General features: G+C 38.8%; 5 protein-coding genes across 14 annotated transcripts in view; 2 read left to right on the top strand and 3 right to left on the bottom strand.

The window, feature by feature from the left end:
• Nucleotides 1–92: 92 nt before the first annotated feature.
• Nucleotides 93–3,309, bottom strand: bpnt1 (bisphosphate nucleotidase 1). Its single transcript, XM_086060861.1, has 9 exons — nucleotides 3,021–3,309; nucleotides 2,583–2,704; nucleotides 2,417–2,521; nucleotides 2,155–2,262; nucleotides 1,848–1,896; nucleotides 1,017–1,108; nucleotides 748–945; nucleotides 452–557; nucleotides 93–369 (listed from the first exon to the last, which is right to left on the bottom strand). The coding sequence occupies exons 2-9, from the start codon at nucleotides 2,700–2,702 to the stop codon at nucleotides 218–220; spliced, it is 930 nt and encodes a 309-aa protein (XP_085916987.1). The 5' UTR covers nucleotides 2,703–2,704; nucleotides 3,021–3,309; the 3' UTR covers nucleotides 93–217.
• Nucleotides 3,310–3,680: 371 nt separating this feature from the next.
• On the bottom strand, nucleotides 3,681–5,031 carry saysd1 (SAYSVFN motif domain containing 1). Its single transcript, XM_086060862.1, has 2 exons — nucleotides 4,675–5,031; nucleotides 3,681–4,086 (listed from the first exon to the last, which is right to left on the bottom strand). The coding sequence occupies exons 1-2, from the start codon at nucleotides 4,828–4,830 to the stop codon at nucleotides 3,769–3,771; spliced, it is 474 nt and encodes a 157-aa protein (XP_085916988.1). The 5' UTR covers nucleotides 4,831–5,031; the 3' UTR covers nucleotides 3,681–3,768.
• grcc10 (gene rich cluster, C10 gene) lies at nucleotides 4,999–6,763 on the top strand. The gene is made up of 4 exons (XM_086060863.1): nucleotides 4,999–5,099; nucleotides 5,506–5,570; nucleotides 5,723–5,899; nucleotides 6,012–6,763. Exons 2-4 carry the CDS (start codon nucleotides 5,519–5,521, stop codon nucleotides 6,149–6,151), a joined length of 369 nt encoding a protein of 122 aa, XP_085916989.1. The 5' UTR covers nucleotides 4,999–5,099; nucleotides 5,506–5,518; the 3' UTR covers nucleotides 6,152–6,763.
• A 411-nt stretch (nucleotides 6,764–7,174) lies between these two features.
• The window catches only part of LOC147158673 (cytospin-A-like), a 62,465-nt gene continuing 49,181 nt past the window's right edge, over nucleotides 7,175–20,458 (bottom strand). For 3 of the 7 annotated variants that reach the window (XM_086061590.1, XM_086061587.1, XM_086061588.1), the window contains 12 exons: nucleotides 14,983–15,056; nucleotides 14,156–14,614; nucleotides 12,244–12,317; nucleotides 10,668–11,182; nucleotides 10,396–10,480; nucleotides 10,233–10,308; nucleotides 9,790–9,894; nucleotides 9,586–9,628; nucleotides 8,876–8,969; nucleotides 8,659–8,775; nucleotides 7,783–7,842; nucleotides 7,175–7,603 (listed from right to left, as the gene is read on the bottom strand). In XM_086061590.1, coding sequence (XP_085917716.1) covers nucleotides 7,472–7,603; nucleotides 7,783–7,842; nucleotides 8,659–8,775; nucleotides 8,876–8,969; nucleotides 9,586–9,628; nucleotides 9,790–9,894; nucleotides 10,233–10,308; nucleotides 10,396–10,480; nucleotides 10,668–11,182; nucleotides 12,244–12,317; nucleotides 14,156–14,614; nucleotides 14,983–15,013 — 1,791 coding nt within the window. In that variant the 5' untranslated portion in view covers nucleotides 15,014–15,056 and the 3' untranslated portion in view covers nucleotides 7,175–7,471. The other 4 variants (XM_086061589.1, XM_086061591.1, XM_086061593.1 and 1 more) reach the window with 4 other exon arrangements.
• Nucleotides 17,952–20,458, top strand: part of dlgap2b (discs, large (Drosophila) homolog-associated protein 2b) — a 53,282-nt gene continuing 50,775 nt past the window's right edge. For all 4 annotated transcript variants that reach the window (XM_086061582.1, XM_086061583.1, XM_086061584.1 and 1 more), the window contains exons 1-2: nucleotides 17,952–18,168; nucleotides 18,450–18,504. In XM_086061582.1, the coding sequence (XP_085917708.1) occupies nucleotides 18,151–18,168; nucleotides 18,450–18,504 (73 nt within the window). In that variant the 5' untranslated portion in view covers nucleotides 17,952–18,150. The remainder of the gene's footprint in view (nucleotides 18,169–18,449; nucleotides 18,505–20,458) is intronic.

Genomic DNA, 20,458 nt, shown 5'->3' on the forward strand with positions numbered 1-20,458 from the left:
TGAACGCTGAATATCATTATTATTTTGTCAGTAGTGTTAAAAATGAATAAATAAATAAATAAATAAATAAAAAATCACTTAACTCATACGTATTAAGATTGAGAGTAAATATTTATTCAAACAAATTAAGTTGACTTACTCCTCTGGCATTCAATTTAAAATGTATGCAAGTGTCTTGTGTGTTGTCCGAGTACCACATACGAGTGACAGACCAGCCTCAGTCGGACTTGAGGGCTTCGAGCACCGCCCGAGGCACTCTGCTGACGTAGTACTCGTGGTTCCTGACCGTCGCCAGGACGCCAGCGGAGTTGGCGCGCTTCACCTCGGCGTCATAGCGATACGGATTATTATGCATGTCCGTCAGTTTACCTGGTAGACCAAATAACACGTTCGAGTCAATTAGAAGCTGGATAAAAAAAAATGCTGAATCCAAAAGTGATGTTTTTCGTACCGCCAAAACAGTGCAGAAAGACTTCGGGAGCGCACGTGTCCCACTTCTTGGTTCCTGGACTTGCAAAGACGTAAGCGGACGCTTTGCCTTCGATAAGTTGGATGATCTGCAGACAGATAGCTCACTGTTGACTTATTGACAATTATTGATAATAAAACAAAAACAAAATGGAGTATATCAATTGAGATATGTCCTTTTATTGACCCCCCGAGTCGTTTACAGTTACATAACTCCCTTTGTTTCTGAAACGAGAGCTTAAAAGTCCATTGAAGCGCGGCAAAAGGAAGCCATCTTACCTTGTTCCCTGCCCCGCCCACTCTTATAACCTCGTGAGGTTCCATCGCATTGACACAATCCGTTATAAGCTTGCTGCTGTGGGAACGGGTGGTGGTCACAATGCGTTTGTTGTCCGCATCTTCTTGCATCTCGACTCCAAAGGCGCCCAGCCCCCGCATCGCCCACATGGTTCTCCCTAAACGCGTCCCTGGCCCGAGCTGACGACAGACGAGCTCTTTGAGTAAAGCGGTCGCCGAAAGAGAGCGACAGCAATTGGTTTGGTCTGGACCTGGTAGTTGTAGAAAGGCTGGTTGATGACACCTGCAATTGGTCGGCCTGCGTAGGCGATTCCGATCAGCACCGTCACGTTATCCAGGAGACCTGAAGTGTGCAGCAACATGTCGTATATTATGATTAATAAACACTTGGTCATTTCAATCATCAATTAAAAAACAAACAAAAAAAAAGAAGTAAATGCACAATATATAATTTAATTTTTTTTATAATTTATTATATTTTTAACAAAAATAAAGTCTAAAAACAACTAATATAATTAACATTAATAATTACAGATAGTTAAAAATAAATAAATAATATAATGTAAACGAACCGTGTGGTTAAAAAACACACTTTTTAATAACTGAAAATTCCAATGTTAATAAAAACGATTCATAAAATGCTTAACATTAATAATATTATTTCAATTGAGTAAAATACTTTAAATCTCTCAGGCAGGTGACTAAAGGGGAAAAAAATACTTGATGTTAACTACCATGGTTTTTTTTTTTTAAACATTTTAATTCCAGATAAAATCTAAAACATAATTAATACTACTAATAAAAATTATAAAAATCACAAATTATAATGTTAATTAGTAACAACCTAAAATGTGAATCTAAACACAATATGTGTGGTTAAAAAAAACAAAAAAAACAATCACACACGTTTCTGAATTCTGATAGTTAAATGATTAGTAGAGTATTTTTTACAAAATATGTTCTTCCCCTTGGTCCATAATTCATGAAATTTGCATTTAGTTTCAAGATATTGCATTTGTCGCCGGTACGGGTCAATAAATCACATCATTTACCCTCATTATTTGTATATAAGATGTACTCACCTTCAGTGTACTCCTTTGTGCCATCCACTGGATCCACCCACACAACTAGCTAATATTTTCAAAAGACAGAAACAGAAGAAAAAAAACTGACCCAATGTCTGCTAGTATACCAATTTTAACATTATCATTTCACTTCAAAAAGTCAATAATATCCTGTCGAAACTACAATCAAGAAAGAAATGCAGATGTCCAAGCCACTGTTACAGTGTATAAAAGGCAACATCACAAAAACTGCATTCACGTCAGAAAACTGCTTTTAACTAACAACCCAGTCACAAATGATGCTTGAAAATGTACTGCTTGTTACCTCCTCCTCTTTCAGCTCACTATATTCAGCCGGACAGACTTCCTTAAGGATCTCTTCTGCCTGGCCGTTTTCAATCAGGTCCTCCGTAATCTCCTCAGCTGGGAGTTCCTGCACGGGTTTCATATGAATATGGTTATAAATGCATACATTATCTAGAGATCGTCCTCAATGGGGTGGCAGATGAACTGGACCAGGCACATAGACACGCAACATGCAGGTGTTTGGAATATGGAGGAAGCACAAAAAAATAAAAAACACTCACCTCCTCGGCAATAATGGTGATTTTTGGGAAGCGTCTGGACAGCGAAGCACAGATGCTCTGCTGTGCAAGTCTGTCCGCAAGTGTCTGCAGATCATGGGCCCCCTCCTACATGCAAAAAAGGACAAATTAGTCTCATTATAGACATATCTATGGGCCAATCCCTCACCTTTTCCACGATGCCAAGGTCTCCACGGTGAAGCACTTTTCTCACTATGTCTCCAGCTTTCTCAGCCACACTGTAAGCGGAGGCCACCAAGCGAAGGACCACAGCAGGACTTCCTGACATTGCTGAAGTATACAATACACACGTGACCATACTACTAAAGTATTCATAAAGTATTGCAATGCCTTATCTACTGTACTTAAAACAATAGAAGTGTGGCCATACTGAATGTAAACGTCACATATAATACAATTTAGCGAAACACACGCGCTATGAATGTGTCTAACATGTACAATACATTTATAATAGACAGGCAAGATGTTTAACGAAGGACTGACAGCTGTGCACTTAAACGGGAAGCTTCAAGCTAGCATGTGACGTTTATTTGCTTTAGAAACACTTAACACATGAATAAAGTAGCAAAGTATCAGGAATACTTACTGGTGTCGGCATATGCACAAGAAAAAGCGTGCAATTATGAACAGCTGTCGTACAGCAATTTGAAATGGAGCCAGAAAACAAAACACCTATGGTCCAAAGAGCAGACAGTGAGCGACAAGATAATACCAGTTTGAAACCACTTCACAAGTGCAATAGTTGTATTTGTCGTTCAATAAAGTACTTTAAATCCCAAATAACCACCATTTTATTTCACTTTGTAATAATATTAGGAAATATGACCCCGTGAGTGTTAGTACAGGGCTCATTCAACACTAAAACTACTGATTGTAGACTAGTCAACAAATGCGGAAGTGAAATTACGGTAACGCTCTTGTTTTTAAACAGGCGCCTTGCTCCGTGAAAATGCGACAGTGCCCCTTGTGTACAGTCGGTGAACTTGCAAAACCATTAATATTTTTCCAGTTGGTAAAAAAAAAGAAAAAGTATACAGCAGGACTATTTTCTTTCCTTTCTGCGACTATTAACCTAATATTGCTGGAGTGTGAGCCCATATTGGAACCCAGAACATCTCCAGTGTGAGGCAGCCACATTAAATGATTTGGCATTTTAAAACCCTAGGTTAAAAAAATATCAAATTTTCCTGAATAATGACACATCCATCACATTACCACAAATGTGAAACAATAATGGAAATAACCGTCAATAGACAAATGACATTTAATAACATCAACAAACACTGCAATTACAATTCTCAAGTCAACATTTACAGTACAGTTGAACAAGCATTTCAACTGTTTACAAGGGGTCTGTAGCCCATCTCCGCCTCCAACTGCTCGGCGGTGAGAGCGCCCAGCAGCGGCTGACAGTTCGGATTGAAGACGGAATAAGCGCTCATCTCCCCGGGCTCCCGTTCATCCGGGTCGCGGAGTCCCTCGTACAGCCAGTAGAAGAGGGAGGCGACGAAGAAGGGCAAGCCGAACTCCAGTTCCACGAAAAAGCCGAGCAGGACCACCCAGAGGAGGACTTTGAGCAGAGTGATGTTGGAAAAGTGGCATCTTCTCGTGACCAGCCATCTTCCCCACGAGCTCTCCGCGACCCTACCGGCCTGCAGGAACACAAGAATCCTCTCATTTCAGTTGTCCTCCATGGAAAGCAGAATAATTATCTTTTTTTGTGTGTGCAAAATAATACATTTGCAAACATCTGCTTTGGGAAGACAATGATCAAGATTTTTTGCCTACTTACTGACAAGATAGACCAAAACCAGTAAGTGAATCATTGTTCATTTATGTTAAATGGTGCTAATAATGTCCTGTTTTGGACAAAATAACTGGCAGATTAATTCATTATTACAATATTTGTTTTAGTTGCCGCTCTTGTGACACGTAAATTAGCTTGTTTAGCTTTGGGGGTACAAAATACAGCACAGTAGCTCTGCAACTTGTCGCCATGGCAACGAACTGCTTGTGTTCGGAGTTCAGCAAGGCAAAAACACCCAATTTAAGTGTACTTACTACAATTCTTGATCCTTCGTGTATTTTTGATAAAAGCACAACACAGTCAAAATGTGGAATGATTAAAATAGTGAACATGTAAAACATGTCTCATTTAAAACAACAATATTGAATTTGTGGAGAGCTTCTTCGACTGCTTGAAACACCTGGAGAAACAACGTACAAGGTGAAGTATTCACCTCTTTTGAGGAGCCGTGGTCTAAATTTTGGTCATCAGTGTGTGCTGAAGGCTCTTCCAGGCGAGTTGAAAGAACAGAGGAGATGAACTGATCTCGACTGGAAGCCCTTTTATTAGCCTGTCGCCGAGCCCTGAAATCTGCAAGCCTCCGCTCCATTTGGGGAAAGTAAACAAGTCACTCTCTATGTGTCCGTAGCCGCTAAAGCTTCATCCATACAGCCCATCGACACCGCCAACGTTCACAAATGTGCTTTGACAGCCACGTAGCCTCGTTTTAGTGACATTTCCTCGTCACTACTTTGACGTTGTTTACGTTATCTGGCGCGATTGCCTGAAAGCAGAACTGGCTGCTGTCGCAAAACGACTGTCGCGAATCAGTGCCGTCGGTGCACGGTGCTTTTTGGCTTGTCTGTTTTCATCGTTGTGGTGAGTTTGATGCTAATATGCTACATTTTGTAGGGTTTTATGTGTTATCAACACACGTTATATGGTAAATTCCTCATATGTTGTTAGAATAAGATTCAAGAGACATCGCCGAGACATCAATTCAAACCACACCTAATTGTGGTCGTGATCACTATTTGCTTTTCAAACATTCACGTTACACATTGTCAATACGTCACACCAACGCAAACTAAAGCCCGTCTTTCAATTTAAGCACACTAGACAAGTGATGTGACGTTTCCACAGAACAGATGACGAACTCGATATCGTCGTTAACCTTACGTAATCGACCAAATTCACCCCCCCCCCCTCCATTATTATGATGATGATGATGATGAGTTACAGTATTGTACAGTATACATTTTAATTTCCTGTCTTCTCTTCCTAGTCTCTTTCCAGGCATGGCCTCTGCACCAGCACAACAGCCCACCCTGACTGCCGAGCAGACCAGAGGTAACATACTGCATACTACATGAATGAAAAATAATTAGTTTTAAAATTACTAGTGCTACTTAAATACTCAAGCAGGCCAATCCTTAACGGAATCAATATAACTCAAGAATAAAAAATAATAACAATCAGGCGTGTGTTTGTGTGTGTCCCAGTGGTGCTCTGTGAGGTGATCCAGGCCTTCTCTGTGCCGGAAAATGCTGTGAGGATGGAAGAGGCACGGGAGAGCGCGTGCAACGACATGGGCAAGATGCTCCAGCTGGTGCTCCCCGTGGCGACGCTGATTCAACAGGAAGTCATCAAAGCATACGGCTTCAACAACGAAGGAGAAGGTGAGATTAGTCCCATTTATGTGAGACTTGAAGTTGGAATGCAGGTAAAATGTGTCAAATGGCTCTCAACTTGTGAATTTTGCCTAATTAAAAGGTCTGCTTCTCATTAAAGGTGTCCTGAAGTTTGCCCGATTGGTCAAGATGTATGAAAGCCAAGACCCTGAAATAGCAGCCATGTCAGCCAAACTCAAGTCTCTGCTCCTGCCGCCTCTATCAACACCTCCTATAGGGGGCGCCATTCCAGCCTCATAAGAGAGCCATCCATCCATTTTCTCAACCGCTTGTCCTCATAAGGGTCGCTGGAGCCTATCCCAGCTGGCTTCGGGCAGTAGGCGGGCTACACACTTGAACTGGTTGCCAGCCAATCGCAGGGCAAACGGAGGCAAACAACCATTTTCTTGCATCAAAATGAAAATGTCATTTTTCCATCTTTAAAATGTTACATTGTGTAGAAAACCATGTGTTCCACCAATAATGTAATTTCATGGAGCTAATTATTTTTTAAAAACATACTTGTCAGCAGGCTTTTGTATTTAAACATTTCCATGCACTCAATTTCCACATGATTTTGTATACTGTATGCAAATAAATAATTGTTTTGTGTATTTTGGGAGAAGTTTCCTTTGAACACCAACACACAAATTCAAATGAATAACGAATACTGGTCATTTTTGTTCTTTCAATTTTTCTCAACTTTGAGATTAAACAGCATTGTAGAATTTTTTCCCCCCCTCGCCCCAAAATATACAACTGTTTTCTCGTTAAATTAGGACAATCTTAAGAGTTATATTTTAATGCTTTGTTGTATCGTTTGTTCTGTTCCATGCAGCGAAGCAAAAATAAAATGTTTTGTTAAACAGCTAATTTTTTTGTCCTTTTTTTCTTCTTAAATTACCTAATCAGCTATTTTTAAAAGAATAAAGTCACAATTGAATGCTCAAGTTTCAATGGACAACATTTGACATGGCAGCAGATGTAGACACTTTTTGTTACCTGAAGTCCTTTTTTTTTTTTTTATATATATTTTACTAGTGGAAACAGCATCACTGAACAGTGTTCAAATATATCTTTATTAATGCATTAAATCTTCAGGGAACAACAACTTAAGATGCTCCTCAGATGGATGCGATAAAAAAGAAAAGAAAACAACCTTAACAGCAAAAATTCAGTTCATGTCTTAAGTGTGGCTGCATGCAGGCAATGAACGTGACCATTACAGTAGATGATGACGCTTAACACGTTAAAACGACAACAGTGCCCCCCCCCCCCCAATTTCAAAAACAGCCTCCTTTAAAGTGATCATTTTCTTTAAAAAGAAATAAAGTGCAAACCAGTGCTTCTAAGGCCACCAAAGCAAACATGAAAAGCAGTTGCATGGCAGGTGATCAGTTCTGTTCAAAAAAAAAAAAAAAAAGTAGTCAGTGCAACAAACCTGGCCGCCTCACCCAGTGTGAGCAACGTTATCAGGGGAAAAAAACAAAACACTGTGGAGCGTCTTCTGCCGGGGCGTTACGAGGCATGCTGGCCGGTGCACGAGTTGTGTGCGCGGCTCCTTAAAACGATACATTCCAGTCATACAGCAGGTGCACGGTCAACGCCTTGCGTGTTTGGTAGCTCCACCTCAAAGTGATGAAATATGCTTTCGACGTAACACTGAACTTTGCGCCAGTCTGGACCGTCGTCCTTCAGCATGTCCTCCATTGACTGACGCGCGGTCACCATGAAAAAGCGCAAACAAAAACCACATTAGCTTTCTGGAAAAGCTGGACATGTTTGGAGGTTTGTTCAATGTCATGCATTCCAACTATCAAGCTCAGAGGTTATAAAGCCAAGAAAATGATTTAACAACATATTTCATAATGTTTCTGTGAATAAAGCCTCACCAGAGTGGCTGCGATACCAACAGACTCTCCTGTCCTAAAAGCAAGATCCAAATTTTCCTTCTGGGGAGTAGAACATTTTTAAATCATTAAAAAAAAATAAAAAAAATAAAGTAACAATAATAATAATAATAATCAAAATAATAATAATAATAATAATAATAATAATAATACAGCTGGGCAATGAATCAAATTCGTGATTGATTAATTGTCATTTTGAAAATCAAATCATTAAAAATTAGCTGAATCGTGAAATTGAATTTTGTCTTCTGGACTCTCCTGTCCTAAAAGCAAGATCCAAATGTTCCTTCTGGGGAGTAGAACATTTTAAAATCATTAAAAAAAAAAAAAATTAAAGTAATAATAATAATGAAAATAATAATATAGCTGGGCAATAAATCAAATTAATTTGATTAATTGTCATTTTGAAAATTTGCTGAATCGTGAATTTGAATTTTCTTCTGGGGAGGGGAGTAGACGGGGAGATTTTTAAATGATATTAAAAAAATAAAATAAAATAAAAATAAATAAATCAATAATAATAATATAGGGATGGGCAATACATTGAATTAATTTGATTAATCGCCATTTTGAAAATTTGCCGAATCGTGAAATTGAATTTTGTCTTCTAGCTTATTATTAAAAGCTGTTGTTTTTATGTTCTGCTACATCCAGTTATTGCGAGTTGTGGCAGAATGCTGGATGGGTGGTTTACAATAGCTACCAAATACTTAATTGTGGCAATTTTAAAGTTTATTAAAAAAATAAATAATAATAATTGAGGTTTTGTTTTTGGGCCATATCGCCCAGCCCTGAATAATAATAATAATAATAAAATGATCTTGTATTGATTCTATTGCAATCTTGAATGTCTCCTACCTTGGCTGCCGGTTTGAGGCTGTTGTAAGGGATGAGAGAAGGCAGATATTTATGATACAAGGCACAGAAGGCCAAACCGTCCTCCCAACAGGTGCTGAAGTTGGTGATCTCAATGTGCTGTAAGCAAAAAAAAATAAAAAAAATAAAAAGTGTAAGTGTAACTGGGACTACACTGCCTGATTGCCGTTTGAAAAGAGGAAAGTGCGCGCTCTCGAACCTGATAGCCTTCAGTGGAACTCTGACACTGGGTCAGCAGGGTCCTTCTTGTGCTCCCGAAACGCCGCAACGGTGCGCGGGGTATATCCGGAGGTCTGCAAATTATGTCAAAATTTGTTTATTTTTATTTTTATGTATGTATCCTCATAATATGCAAATGACATCAAATTATGAACTACACGTCTTATTCAAATGTATTAATAGCCTGTCAGACATTAATAGATGCAAATACAATTAATTAACTCATTCACTGCCATCGACGGCTATAGATGTCAAAAATTCATTTGAACTATTTCTATTAGTTTAACATTTTTTTCACTTTTGCTAACAAGAGTATGAAAACCTAGAAAACATTTTTTACATTTAGAACAGATAAAATTTGTGATTAATTGTGAGTTAACTAGTGAAGTCATGCGATTGATTACGGTTAAAAATTGTAATCGCCTGACGCCCCTAATTTTTAATAATCTTTTTTTTTGCGTCAGGCGATATTTTTTTTATTGTAATTAATCGCATGACTTCAATAGTTAGCTCACGATTAATCACAAATATAATATCTGTTCTAAATGTACAATAAAAAAAAAAAGGTCTTCATACTCTTGTTAACAAAAGTGGAAAAAATGTTAAACTAATAGAAATAGTTCAAATGAATTTTTGACGTTTATAGCCGTCAATGGCAGTGAATGAGTTAAGAATAAAAACAGCACTCACTTGACGGCATCTGAGGGCGGGTCTTCATCTTGTTTTGCTGCAACTAATGAACAACAAAAAAAGTGTCACACCAAATACACGTTTAAACGAGACGTCTTTATGACAAGTCCTACAACTTTTCTGACACTTCCTGAATTATAAAAAATAAAAAAAAAGTGTTTGTATTGAAATAGTTGGCTCTCCGGGGTAACATGGATAAATTACCCAGAGGTGGCTTTGTGCATGTGACATCCATTTGCGGTGCGGATGGCTGGGAGGGAACATCTGCCATGGCAGAAGTTTCCACATCTCCGGAAGTCTCCACTAACACTGGAAAAGGTCACTAGGTCATGACTCATATTTGTTTTTAATTAGTCACTCGTTGGCAAAAAAAAAAAAAGTGAACTAACCAACGAATCAGAATAATAAAAATAGCACTCTATAAAATTGTACTTTTATGACAACAGAATAAATCAGTTTGTGCTTCATGATTTAATGCATCAATTCAAATCATTGGACTGCTCCTTCTGGCGCTGTGTAAGCATGTTCAATGACATATTTTGTTCCTGATGGAGTTTTAAAATTAACCGTGTGAAAAAAAAAAAAAAAAAAAAACTATCAAAAAACAACAACATCAAAACAAAAAATAAAAATAAAAAACAAATTACCCGTGTGACAACTTGTCCAGCTGTCCTGGCGCCTTAAAATGTGAGACGTCTTCTTCCCTTGTGTTGTCTCTTCTTTCTACCGATTAAAAAAAGAAGTTAGAAACATGGGCTAACTGCTAGCTAACTGCTAACTGGGCTAATTTCAGACTTGAATGTGCTGTACCTTGAATTGTGGCAACGTTGAGCTTGTTTTCATGGCGTCATTATTGTGACACGAGTCAACCGGCAACGGAATACGGGACAGACTCCTGTGGGAGAAAATCTTTCAAATGTTACATGAGATTTGCTTGCCCAGTTTATCGTGGGCGACACCTGCAGTGAAAAATCACCGTTGGAAATTTAACACCCTCAATGTCAATTAAATGTGCGGCTTTGAACAGAAAAGCGCAAACAAAATCATGATAAAAGCATTTTGCAGGCGGGAGCTTCACTTACAAAGATCTTTCAGATGACATCAAAATCCTCCTGGGATCGCGCCCGCCTCCGTTCTTCTTCTTCTCCAGCGCGTCCACGTACGCCTTCCCGATACCTTTGGCCGTCAGCTGTGAGCTTGCTGATCTTTTTGCGTCCTTCTCTTCATTAGCCTCGCACTCCTCTTGTTGTTTCGGAATACTCTCCACGTCCAATTCCTCCACGAAATACTTCATTTTCATCTCATCGCCCTCCGCGGGGTTGCTTCGGTCTTCCACGAGCCTCCCGTCCACTTTCTGCCGCTTCTTCTCCAGCGAGGACAGTTTGAACCACACGTCGGTGTGTTGGGAGCGCAGACATTCCAGCTCCCGCAGCGTCTCCAGCTGCTTGGCGTGCGCCTCGGCCAGCTCGTCCTGCAAACTCTTGCGGTCGTCCTGGAGCTTGCCGAGCGCCTGCTCCGAGTCGCAGCGCAGACGGTCGGCCGCCGACACCGTCGCCAGCAGGTCCATCTGGAACTGCTGCCACTCAACCTTCTCGTTCTGATAGGGGAGAAGGCACGGGGGGGGGTTGTCATTTAACTCGTTCGCTGCCATCGACGGCTAAAAAACGTCAACAATTTATTTGAACAATTTCTATTAGTTAAAAAAAAAAAAAATCCCCACTTTTGTTAACAAACAAGAGTATGAAAACCTAGAATTTTTTTATTGTACATTTAGAACAGATATAAAATTTGTGATTGAAATCGTGAGTGAAGTCATGTGATTAACTCATTAACTGCCATTGACGGCGCTAGACGTCAAAAACTCATTTGAACTATTGCTATTAGTTTCACATTTTTTCAGTATAAAAACCTAAAAAAAATGTTTTGTACATTTAGAACAGATATAAAATTTGTGATAAATCGCGAGTTAACTATTGAAGTCATGCGATTAATTACCATTTAAAAAATGTAATCGTCTGACGCCCCTAACTTTTTAATAATATATTTTTTCTTCTTTTTTTTTTTATTAGGGGCATCAGGCGATTACATTTTTTAATTGTAATTAATCACAGTGAATTCACTAGAGTAATCCCGAATTTTATATCTGTTCTAAATGTTTTCTAGGTTTTCATACTCTTGTTAACAAAAGTGGAAAAAAATGTGAAACTAATAGAAATAGTTCAAATGAATTGACGTCTATTGCCGTCAATGGCAGTGAATGAGTTAATTATGATTACAAATTGTAATCACCTGACACTCCTAGTCTTTGATAATCTTTTATTAAAAAAAGATTATAAAAAAAATTATTACAATTATTTAAAAAATAAGAAAGAAGAAAAAAAAGATAAAAAATTAGAGGCGTCAGGCGATTACATTTTTTAATCGTAATTAATCGCATGACTTCACTAATTCACGATTATCACAAATTATATATCTGTTCTAAACGTACCCCCAAAAATTTTTAATAGCCTGTTGCTCCTAATTTTTAATATTCTTTTAGTTTTTTTTTAATGAATTTATGGCAGTTTTAAAAAAAAGAAAGAAAAAAAGGGGAGTGATCATCTTGAGAAAGAAGTGTTCTCGAGGCAAAAGCAAGCCAAAAAACAACAAAGAACTCACATTTAATGTCTCTCGCAGGCTGTTCACTTCCTCAGCTAGTTTGTCTCTCTCTGCTATCAGTTGTCGGACCAGCTCTGAAAGGATGAAGCGAATGTAAAAATGATTGATTACAAACGTGAGTTGACTGATCAGCATCACGAGAAAAAAAAGGAAAAAGAAAAAAAATCCTATTGAAGGGCTTTGCAAAGTCATGTTTTCAGTACAGGAAAGTTTTTGTGACATCATCGCTAAAAAAAGTTATTTATAGAAAACATGAATGGACGTATTTGATAAAATTGTTGACAATTTGCTTGACTGAGACAAATGGATAGAAATGAGGATACAATGGCGTGCACGACTTGCAGCTGGTGCACTGTTGATTCAGCTGCTACAAGTTGGCCGTCAAACGAAAGACAACATTACATCAGCTATATTTGCGCTTTGGCAGTTACACATGTATATTGTTTTATTTTGTTTTGTTTTCAGGCCAAAGCAGTAACAGCTTTGTTGAAGTGAGCTGTAACTTTGGGAGTGCTTTGACGCCATCTTGTGGCAAATATAAATAATTACAATTCCTGAATTCACTTCCAGCCCCCCAAAACTGACACAATTTTTGTTTTTATATTATTATTATTATTATTATTGGACCGTGGTGCCTTGTCTTACCAATTCAATTCACTCCACGACCACACTCACAATAATCCTAAATCATGTTTCCCTATTGAAATGAATGCAAATGTCATTAACTCATTCACTCATAGCCATTTTCACTGAAGCAACCCCCCTTCGCTCCAGGCTGTTTCACTGGATTTTGACTGATTTTGCAAGGCCCACAAAATATATTGCTCTATTGCTATAAAAACATGGAACCTGCCGAAAGAAAGATTAGAGTCTCTTCTTTCATCAGGAAAAAAAAAGTACATTTCTATCTGTTAGCATTAGAATAGAGCTAAGTTTCATCATTATTCGAAATTCTGTTTAAAACAGTGGGGGAAAGAGCTTTTTTGCAACACGGCCCTGGTTGATCTTATACTCTGCTGCCACCTGCTGGCCGTTTTTGTAATAACGACCATTGCTCCACCTGTTCTCTGCAGTTCAGAGGCTGCATCAAAGCCTTCTGTATGCTCTAGCATAACAAAAACATTCAACAAAATTATGAATACGTCTTTGGGAGCATAGTAATATTTAAAATATAACTTATTTATTTGTTTTTGGGAGCAAATGAGTTAATTGGGGACGGCCGAGTACCGACACCAGGTATCCGTATTGGGCCGATACGAGCCTTATTTCAAGATAATGAATTGCTCTTTGTACTTTTTTTGTTTAAAACTGCCAGGTTAAAAAAAAAGAAAAAAGATGGTCAAAAATGTAACCAATTGCTACTTGGGTCAATTTGACCCAATTTTCACAACCCAGTTTTGGGTGAAAATGACACACAAGTAGCGGGTCGACTTTTTTTTCTTTTTTTTTTTACCAAAATTTGATTTTTGAACTTGAAAAACTCATATCACTGTTAAAACTGCTGGGTCCGAAGTAACCCAATTGGGTGGAATAGCTCAATTTAGTGCTGGGTCTAAAAGGGGGTTATTTAGTGCAGTAACTGGGTTGAGGATTTGACCCAACATTGACCTCATTTTCAGTACACAAAACTGTCAAAAAGCTTCAGTTCCTCAGCCCAAATCAAATGTAAACCCGAATTTGTTAGGTCAAAATAACCCAAACCAAGGTAAGAGCTACCTAGTTTTTTTGTGCGTGAAGACAAGGCACACTCTAAAAACAGTTAGATAAAAATAAAAAATAAACTAAATGAGGTCAATTTGACCCAACTTTTAGGATTGTTTTGGAGAAAATAACCAATTTTTTTGGGGCATGGTTTTGGTACAAGGAAACGAATCACAGAGACAATCCAGCGGCAATAAAAGACACGGCCTACCTACAGCTTCTGCCGTAGCGTCGCCGCCGAGACTGAGGCCCACGGAGGTACGATGGCGCTCCATCAGGCCCAGCAAGGCCTGACTCAGCTCCTCCCCGGACCTCTCGGCCGCGGCCGGCGCCTCCAGCCCGCTGTCGCTCTCCTGCCAGCTCTGCTCCAGAGGCCACGCCCTGGACGCATTTTGCGATGTCAGGCTGCACAGACTGACCGCCGGGGCGTCGTCGCGGCCCGCCACGTCGCCACTCACGTTGGGAGTCTTGACGCCGTCTACGCTCAAGATGGCCCATTCGGAGGGGGGGGACAGCCGCTGCGCCCAGTCCGTTACTGCCAAGGTGGTGCTGAGGGAGGCGTGGGCGGCCATTTCCAGTGAGGGCGTCTGCGACCTGTGAGGGTATCTCGAGGATAAGGCCATGGCTGTCAGATCGACCTCCGAGGGCATTGCGGGAGTTTGGAAGAAATCTAGAGGAGAAGGGAGGACTGGTAAGCAAAAGTCCTCTCTCGATTTCTCTCACTTAATAACTCTCTCATATATGCTTTCAAAAGTTTCTGATAGTATCTTTTAAATGTCATCCGATTTTTGTGTTATTTTATTCTGTGCAGTCACTACCGCAGTATTTAAGAGTGATTTGCCTACTTGACCTGCCATTTTATTTTATAATGCAAAATATGTGCCATTTTATCATCAATTGTCACATTCCTGAATCTGTGATTTGGTCTTGCAACCCAAAAATAAAAAATAAAAAATGTGGATTTTAAATGTGATTAAAAAACTTTTTTTTTTTTTTTAAACAAAACAATTGTGTGTTACTTTTCTGTATTTGATGCACCTGCTGAGGGACGGTAGTTCATATTCCCCATGATGATGCAGGGCTCGATGGTGTCTGCACAAGAGGGAGCCAATCTAAAACGAAAAACAGCAGCGTTTGAACAGCACACACACATCGTCTGCCGTTTCCAAATACAAAAAAAAACATGCTAGCTGTTCAGCAAATGCAACGCGACATACATGATTATCAACAACATGATAGCTACAGTCAAGTGCTTAAAGCGAGTGTCAATCAATTTACAATGCCCTTGATTGACCTCATAGTATGACGTCGATGACGTATTAAGCGCCATGAGCCGTGATGACGCGCTGTCGTGCCAAACAGCTTACATCAAGCGTGAACTTCGACCGGCTCCGGAGACTTCAAAACTCGTCGTCCCCAAAACCCACGCAGGCTTTACAAATGGGACTTCCACTCACGCACGCACGCTCACCTGGCAGCTGCCTGCACGCCGTTCACTTCCGGTGGGCCACGCCTGTCGATCTTGTGCGGCCCCTCCTCGAAATGTCACGTTGATGACGTGCGTCGCTGTTCTAATGTGCGGAGAGCTTTATAGAAATGTGGGCGCCGTCCTGAAGTTAAATGCGGAGTCTGCAGCCCCCGAACTCGTTTCATTCGTCTTTAATGCGTCAAAAAAGAGGGAGGAACTTTGGGGCTTGCGCAGCAGCTATACATTGAATGCAATGCAGTTCGCACTGCCGCCGGTTAAAGAGTAAAGACAAACATTTTCTGTTTTATTGATTTTTTTTCCAGTTTTCCTGAGTATTTTTTCCCGTTTTTCCTGAATTTCTTCCCCGTTTTTAATACCCCCCTGCTTTTCAGAATATATATTTTTAATGACAGAAAAAAAATATTTTTGAAAAACGGAATAAAAAACAATAAATAAAACAGAAAATACTTCTAAAAAACCACACAACAACAAAGCCTCCCCCCCCCAAAAGTAAGAAAAAAATTATTTCAAAATGTTGAAAAACAGAAAATAATTATTCAATAAAACAGAAAAAAAAACTTAAAAAAAAAGTCAGACAAACAGAAGTGTCTTTTTTTCAAGTGAATGCAATACGCTTCCATAAAAACTGGCTTCTTACAGTAAATTTAAATACATCTAATGAATAAATCAATATTTTACATATATACATATATATGTGTGTGTGTGTGTATTAAAAATCGTAAATAAATAACTAAATGATCTTGTCTCAAATTTGCAACTTGCACTATCGTGCGTGTGCAAATTTTGGTCACTAGATGGCCACATGTTAACACTTGCTTCTTTCTCCGGCAATCACAAATCAATCAAATACTTAATGGACTTAAGCAAGAGAGGCTGGAGGCTTTTTGCGATTGTGATCATTTATTTATTCATTTACATTTGTGTACAATGTAATGCTTATATAGATAGGAAGTTCAAATACACAAAGAGTAAGGAAATTTGTGTCTGGTGGATTATTTGTTTGTTTTAACAGCGCTTCGTGGCAATGAATGTAAACTGTTGGAAAGTGATGAGCAGCAGAGGTTTAGAATTGAAATGGAATTATTGACAATTGAACAATTTATTCATTCAACAATCAGGAGCCTCAGTGGACGTGTGGAGGAATCATACACAGGCGCAACAGCATGGCACGTCCTCCTCATGCTGGTCACCAGTCTGGTCACATGCTGTTGCGGGACGGCGTCTCGTTCTTCAACCACAGTTTTGTCCGCCAAAGTGCTTGTTGTCCTCTGGGAGGCAGAGTTCAGTCTCGACACTGGAGATATTTCGATATTGTTACCAATGACGACGATAATGGAATTATTTTTCCTCCGTTTGACCACATTGAGGGAGCAGTAATGAATCGATTTACAAGGCAGCAAACGGAAGCGATCGACGCCAGTGGCAGAGCTACGTGGTAGCCACGGGGTGGTCAGTCGCCATGCTACGTCTGAATGCATTTCAGTCTCGCAAACAACATGGCTGAGAAGTCATTGTTTGCCATACCATCCGCAGTCTTGATTTCATGAAAGTGTTTGGAGCTCTGATTGGCGGTTAGCAAATGCACAAGATAGAAGAAGTCAATAAAATCGCATTATTTATTTAATTAAGCTTGCTAAAAAAAAAGATTTTCACTTAGACTTGCGTGCTTATACAATGAGTGTATTATTAGTTTTATAATAATACATCCATTTTATTATTATTATTATTAGTGGTGGGAATCTGAATGTCTCACGATTCGATTCAATTCCGATTTTGGGGTGTGCGATTCGATTTTTGCTTCATAATGATTTGATTGACTGATTTTTGCTTCAATTTATAGATGTTCAAGGTATCGTAAAGATCTACTCCTGTCTGACTCGCTAATGCTAATTAGCGCGCTACTCACGGCACTTTTATCACACAAAAGAACGGCTCCACGCTGCAAAAAAACTACTTTTATTGGAATAACTTGATTGTGACTTTTTCCTTCTACTCTCTAATGCGGCTACAACTTAACAGTGTATCAGACCGCGTGGAACCACACTGCCCCTAAGTGGCCAAATCGGGTACAACATGAACAGTGCTCCCAATTAAGGCACACATAAACAAAGAGAAGACCGTATAAAATAATTTAAATAAAATCAATTTTGGGACATTTAAAATCGATTCTGAATCGTACTAAATGAGATGAGAAATGAGAATCGATTTTTTTGGGCACACCCCTGATTATTATTATTGTCGCCATCGTTATTTTTAACAAAAAATATATTGTCTGCATCTTCACAAGCATAACGTATTGAAGATTATGATTGTGCAAGTGTACCTAATGTTGTGCCCACTAAGCATACAATAAATATACATAAATACAATTCTACCCAAATGAATTTGAATTTAAGTTTAAGCGAGGCGTATTAGCGCGTCAGACTATTTATAGCTCAGAAGTTGTGAGCGCATCACAACAGATCCTCCCAAGTGTGGTTGCGGACTTTAAAAGGAGGAGGGGGTGAAAAACATGGCGGTCGAGCGCACATCTGGACGAGCGCTTCCCACATCCACGCATGCAGACGGATGCCTCCCGACGCTCAGACTTTCCACGCGCGCGTCCCCCGCGGGGATAAGTGACCTCCCTCATCTTGGACACAAGCCGGGAGACATGATCGCCTCTAGCCGGCGGTGCGAGAGCCTCGCGAGGAAGTGACCTTCGTCGTGAATTGAACATGTCAGCCATGAAAAAGGTAACGTGCGCCGACCTGCAGCCGAAGCGTGTTTTTGTTGTTATTGTTATGGACGCTAGATCACGTGGGCATACACACCAGTGAAGGGGGGGGGGGGGGATCTAAAGTTGTGCAGGACCTCAATGTGGGTGGGTGTGGGAACTGGGAACCAGTTAATCCCATCAAGTACAGAATTTCCACTTTGAATGGACCCCTCATTGTTCTCACATGAAGTCGATGTACTGTGAGTGGAGTGACTCAGCAGCATTGTACTCGTGTACATTTGTCATTTTGTCGCACAGGTGTTACCATGGTTACTACAGACTCACTGCTGCCTTTTCCTGGACAAAGATTCAGGTAAGATGTCTGACTTTCTTTGAGCAGGTTGTCAGCAATGGAGTCGTGACTGATAGATTGTGAAGGGGGGGGGGGGGGTCACTCTTAAGACACACACAGGATTATTAATTAAGGAGAGTGGGAGTTGCTGTATGTAGTATCGGTAGGAGAAATTGTCATTTTGAAAATTAAAAAATTCAAATTTGGAATTTAGGAGTTATGTAGTATCATTAGGAGATTTGTTTACATTAAAAAAAAAAATCCAATTTTGATTTTTGGGATTTATTTAGGATTAGTAGAGAAATTAAAATTTTGGGGGAAATTTGAATTTGAGAGTAAAGTTGTATCAGTAGGAGTATTTAAAAAAAAAATCGAAATTTTGAAAGTTACACAATATCAGTAGTAGATAATACGAATTGTTTAATTTTTTTTAAGATAAACAAAAATCAAAATTTTAATTTGGGAGTTATTTAATATTAGTAAGATAAATTATTATAATTTTTTTAACTTAAATTTGGAATTTGAAATGTAAGTTGTATCAGTAGGGGTAATTTTTTAATTTAAAAAAACAAATTTGGAATTTGGGTGTTATGTAGCATCAGTAGGAGAATTTGTCAAATTTCTTATATATATATATATATATATAAAAAAAATCTAGTTTAGAGTTTGCGAGAAGGAGCATTTTTTTATTAATTTTTTTATAATAAAACAAAAAAGTTTTGGAATTTGGGATTTTTAATTAAAAAAAATGTAATGTGGCAGTGGTATCTGTAGATTTTATTTTTTATTTATAAAAAAAAAATCTAATTTATAATTTGGCGTTACATACTCTCAGCATTTCATATCACCAGAGTTTTATATGTCCTTTCTATGAATGTCAATGACACGAACATGCCAAATAATAACACTATCAGTCTAAGAGTATTTGAACATTTTGAAAGAAGATTTTGAGTCAACGTTATATCATGGTGCCAAAAATATGTCTACCTTATTATCTAAAAATAGTTCCGGACAAAAGCTGCTGATTCAAGTATCGTTGAATACATTTCTTTCAGTTTTCAAATGCGGTCAGCATCTTCCAGTTGGTCACATGTGGACAACCAAAGTGCTGAAAATGTAACTTTTCTTTTGTAACGTACCCCGGATCATAACATCATTCTCAGAAGTAGATAACATTTGAACAGATAACATATCTGGTACAAAATGACACAATTATTATCGGTGCTCTCGACTTGCCTTCCTGTGCATCCAAATGCTCACTTACAAATAAGGTGGCCACGCTTCCAACAAGCTTGCTACAAGGATGCTCATTTAATAGCTGTATCTTATTATCATTTTTAATTGAAATTTCATTTTGAGAAGATTGCATTCAAATGCTAACAGTGTGACTTTTGGTGCATTTACACATCAGGAATGACTCCAGAGTTCGTTTTGTGATTTTCCTGCCTTTGTCAGCAAAAAAAAACGCTTATGGTGGATATGAAGGGAAATCGCTCGGCTTGTGTGATGTTTCTTCATTTGATAATTTTTTTCTCAAGGTTGAAGCTGAGTGTTATTTTCAGACAGTGTGAACTTGTTGTCAGAGATAATGCTAACAATAGTAGCGTTATTGTAGAGAGTTCAGATGTTGTTGTTTTTGGGGGGGGGACAGTATACCACCACAATGTAGCACCACTAGGTGGAAGTGTTTTCTCTCATAACATAGCAGCTGCTTATACTGACTAAAGTGGCATTTTTATCCACAGCTAATAAGTAGCTGAACTTCCAACATCGTTTCAGTAACGTGTATGACAACAAGAGACACATTTATTATTCTTATTTGAACCTTTCAGTCTTAGATAAATAAATTGAATTAATAAATCATCACTAAAAAGTTTTTAAATATTTTTAATAAAATGGCTGCTTTCATTATGTTCTACATTTTGGCCCCCCCCAAAAAATCATACTTATTATTTTCAAATTTATTGATAACCAA

This window comes from Leptonotus elevatus, chromosome 18 (genome assembly GCF_054856555.1).
Source record: "Leptonotus elevatus isolate MCC_2025b chromosome 18, RoL_Lele_1.0, whole genome shotgun sequence".
In the NCBI taxonomy this organism is placed as follows: domain Eukaryota; kingdom Metazoa; phylum Chordata; class Actinopteri; order Syngnathiformes; family Syngnathidae; genus Leptonotus; species Leptonotus elevatus.

Excerpts from the sequence above, each read along its gene's own strand:
- bpnt1 (XM_086060861.1), bottom strand. The coding sequence starts at position 2,702 with ATGTCAGGAAGTCCTGCTGTGGTCCTTCGCTTGGTGGCCTCCGCTTAC. Across the intron at positions 2,522-2,582 it reads ACCTTGGCATCGTGGAAAAG|GAGGGGGCCCATGATCTGCA; the intron begins GTGAGGGATTGG and ends TTTTGCATGTAG. Across the intron at positions 370-451 it reads CTTTCTGCACTGTTTTGGCG|GTAAACTGACGGACATGCAT; the intron begins GTACGAAAAACA and ends TTGGTCTACCAG.
- saysd1 (XM_086060862.1), bottom strand. The coding sequence starts at position 4,830 with ATGGAGCGGAGGCTTGCAGATTTCAGGGCTCGGCGACAGGCTAATAAA. Across the intron at positions 4,087-4,674 it reads ACCACGGCTCCTCAAAAGAG|GCCGGTAGGGTCGCGGAGAG; the intron begins GTGAATACTTCA and ends GTGTTCCTGCAG.
- grcc10 (XM_086060863.1), top strand. The coding sequence starts at position 5,519 with ATGGCCTCTGCACCAGCACAACAGCCCACCCTGACTGCCGAGCAGACC. Across the intron at positions 5,571-5,722 it reads GACTGCCGAGCAGACCAGAG|TGGTGCTCTGTGAGGTGATC; the intron begins GTAACATACTGC and ends TGTGTGTCCCAG. Across the intron at positions 5,900-6,011 it reads CTTCAACAACGAAGGAGAAG|GTGTCCTGAAGTTTGCCCGA; the intron begins GTGAGATTAGTC and ends TTCTCATTAAAG.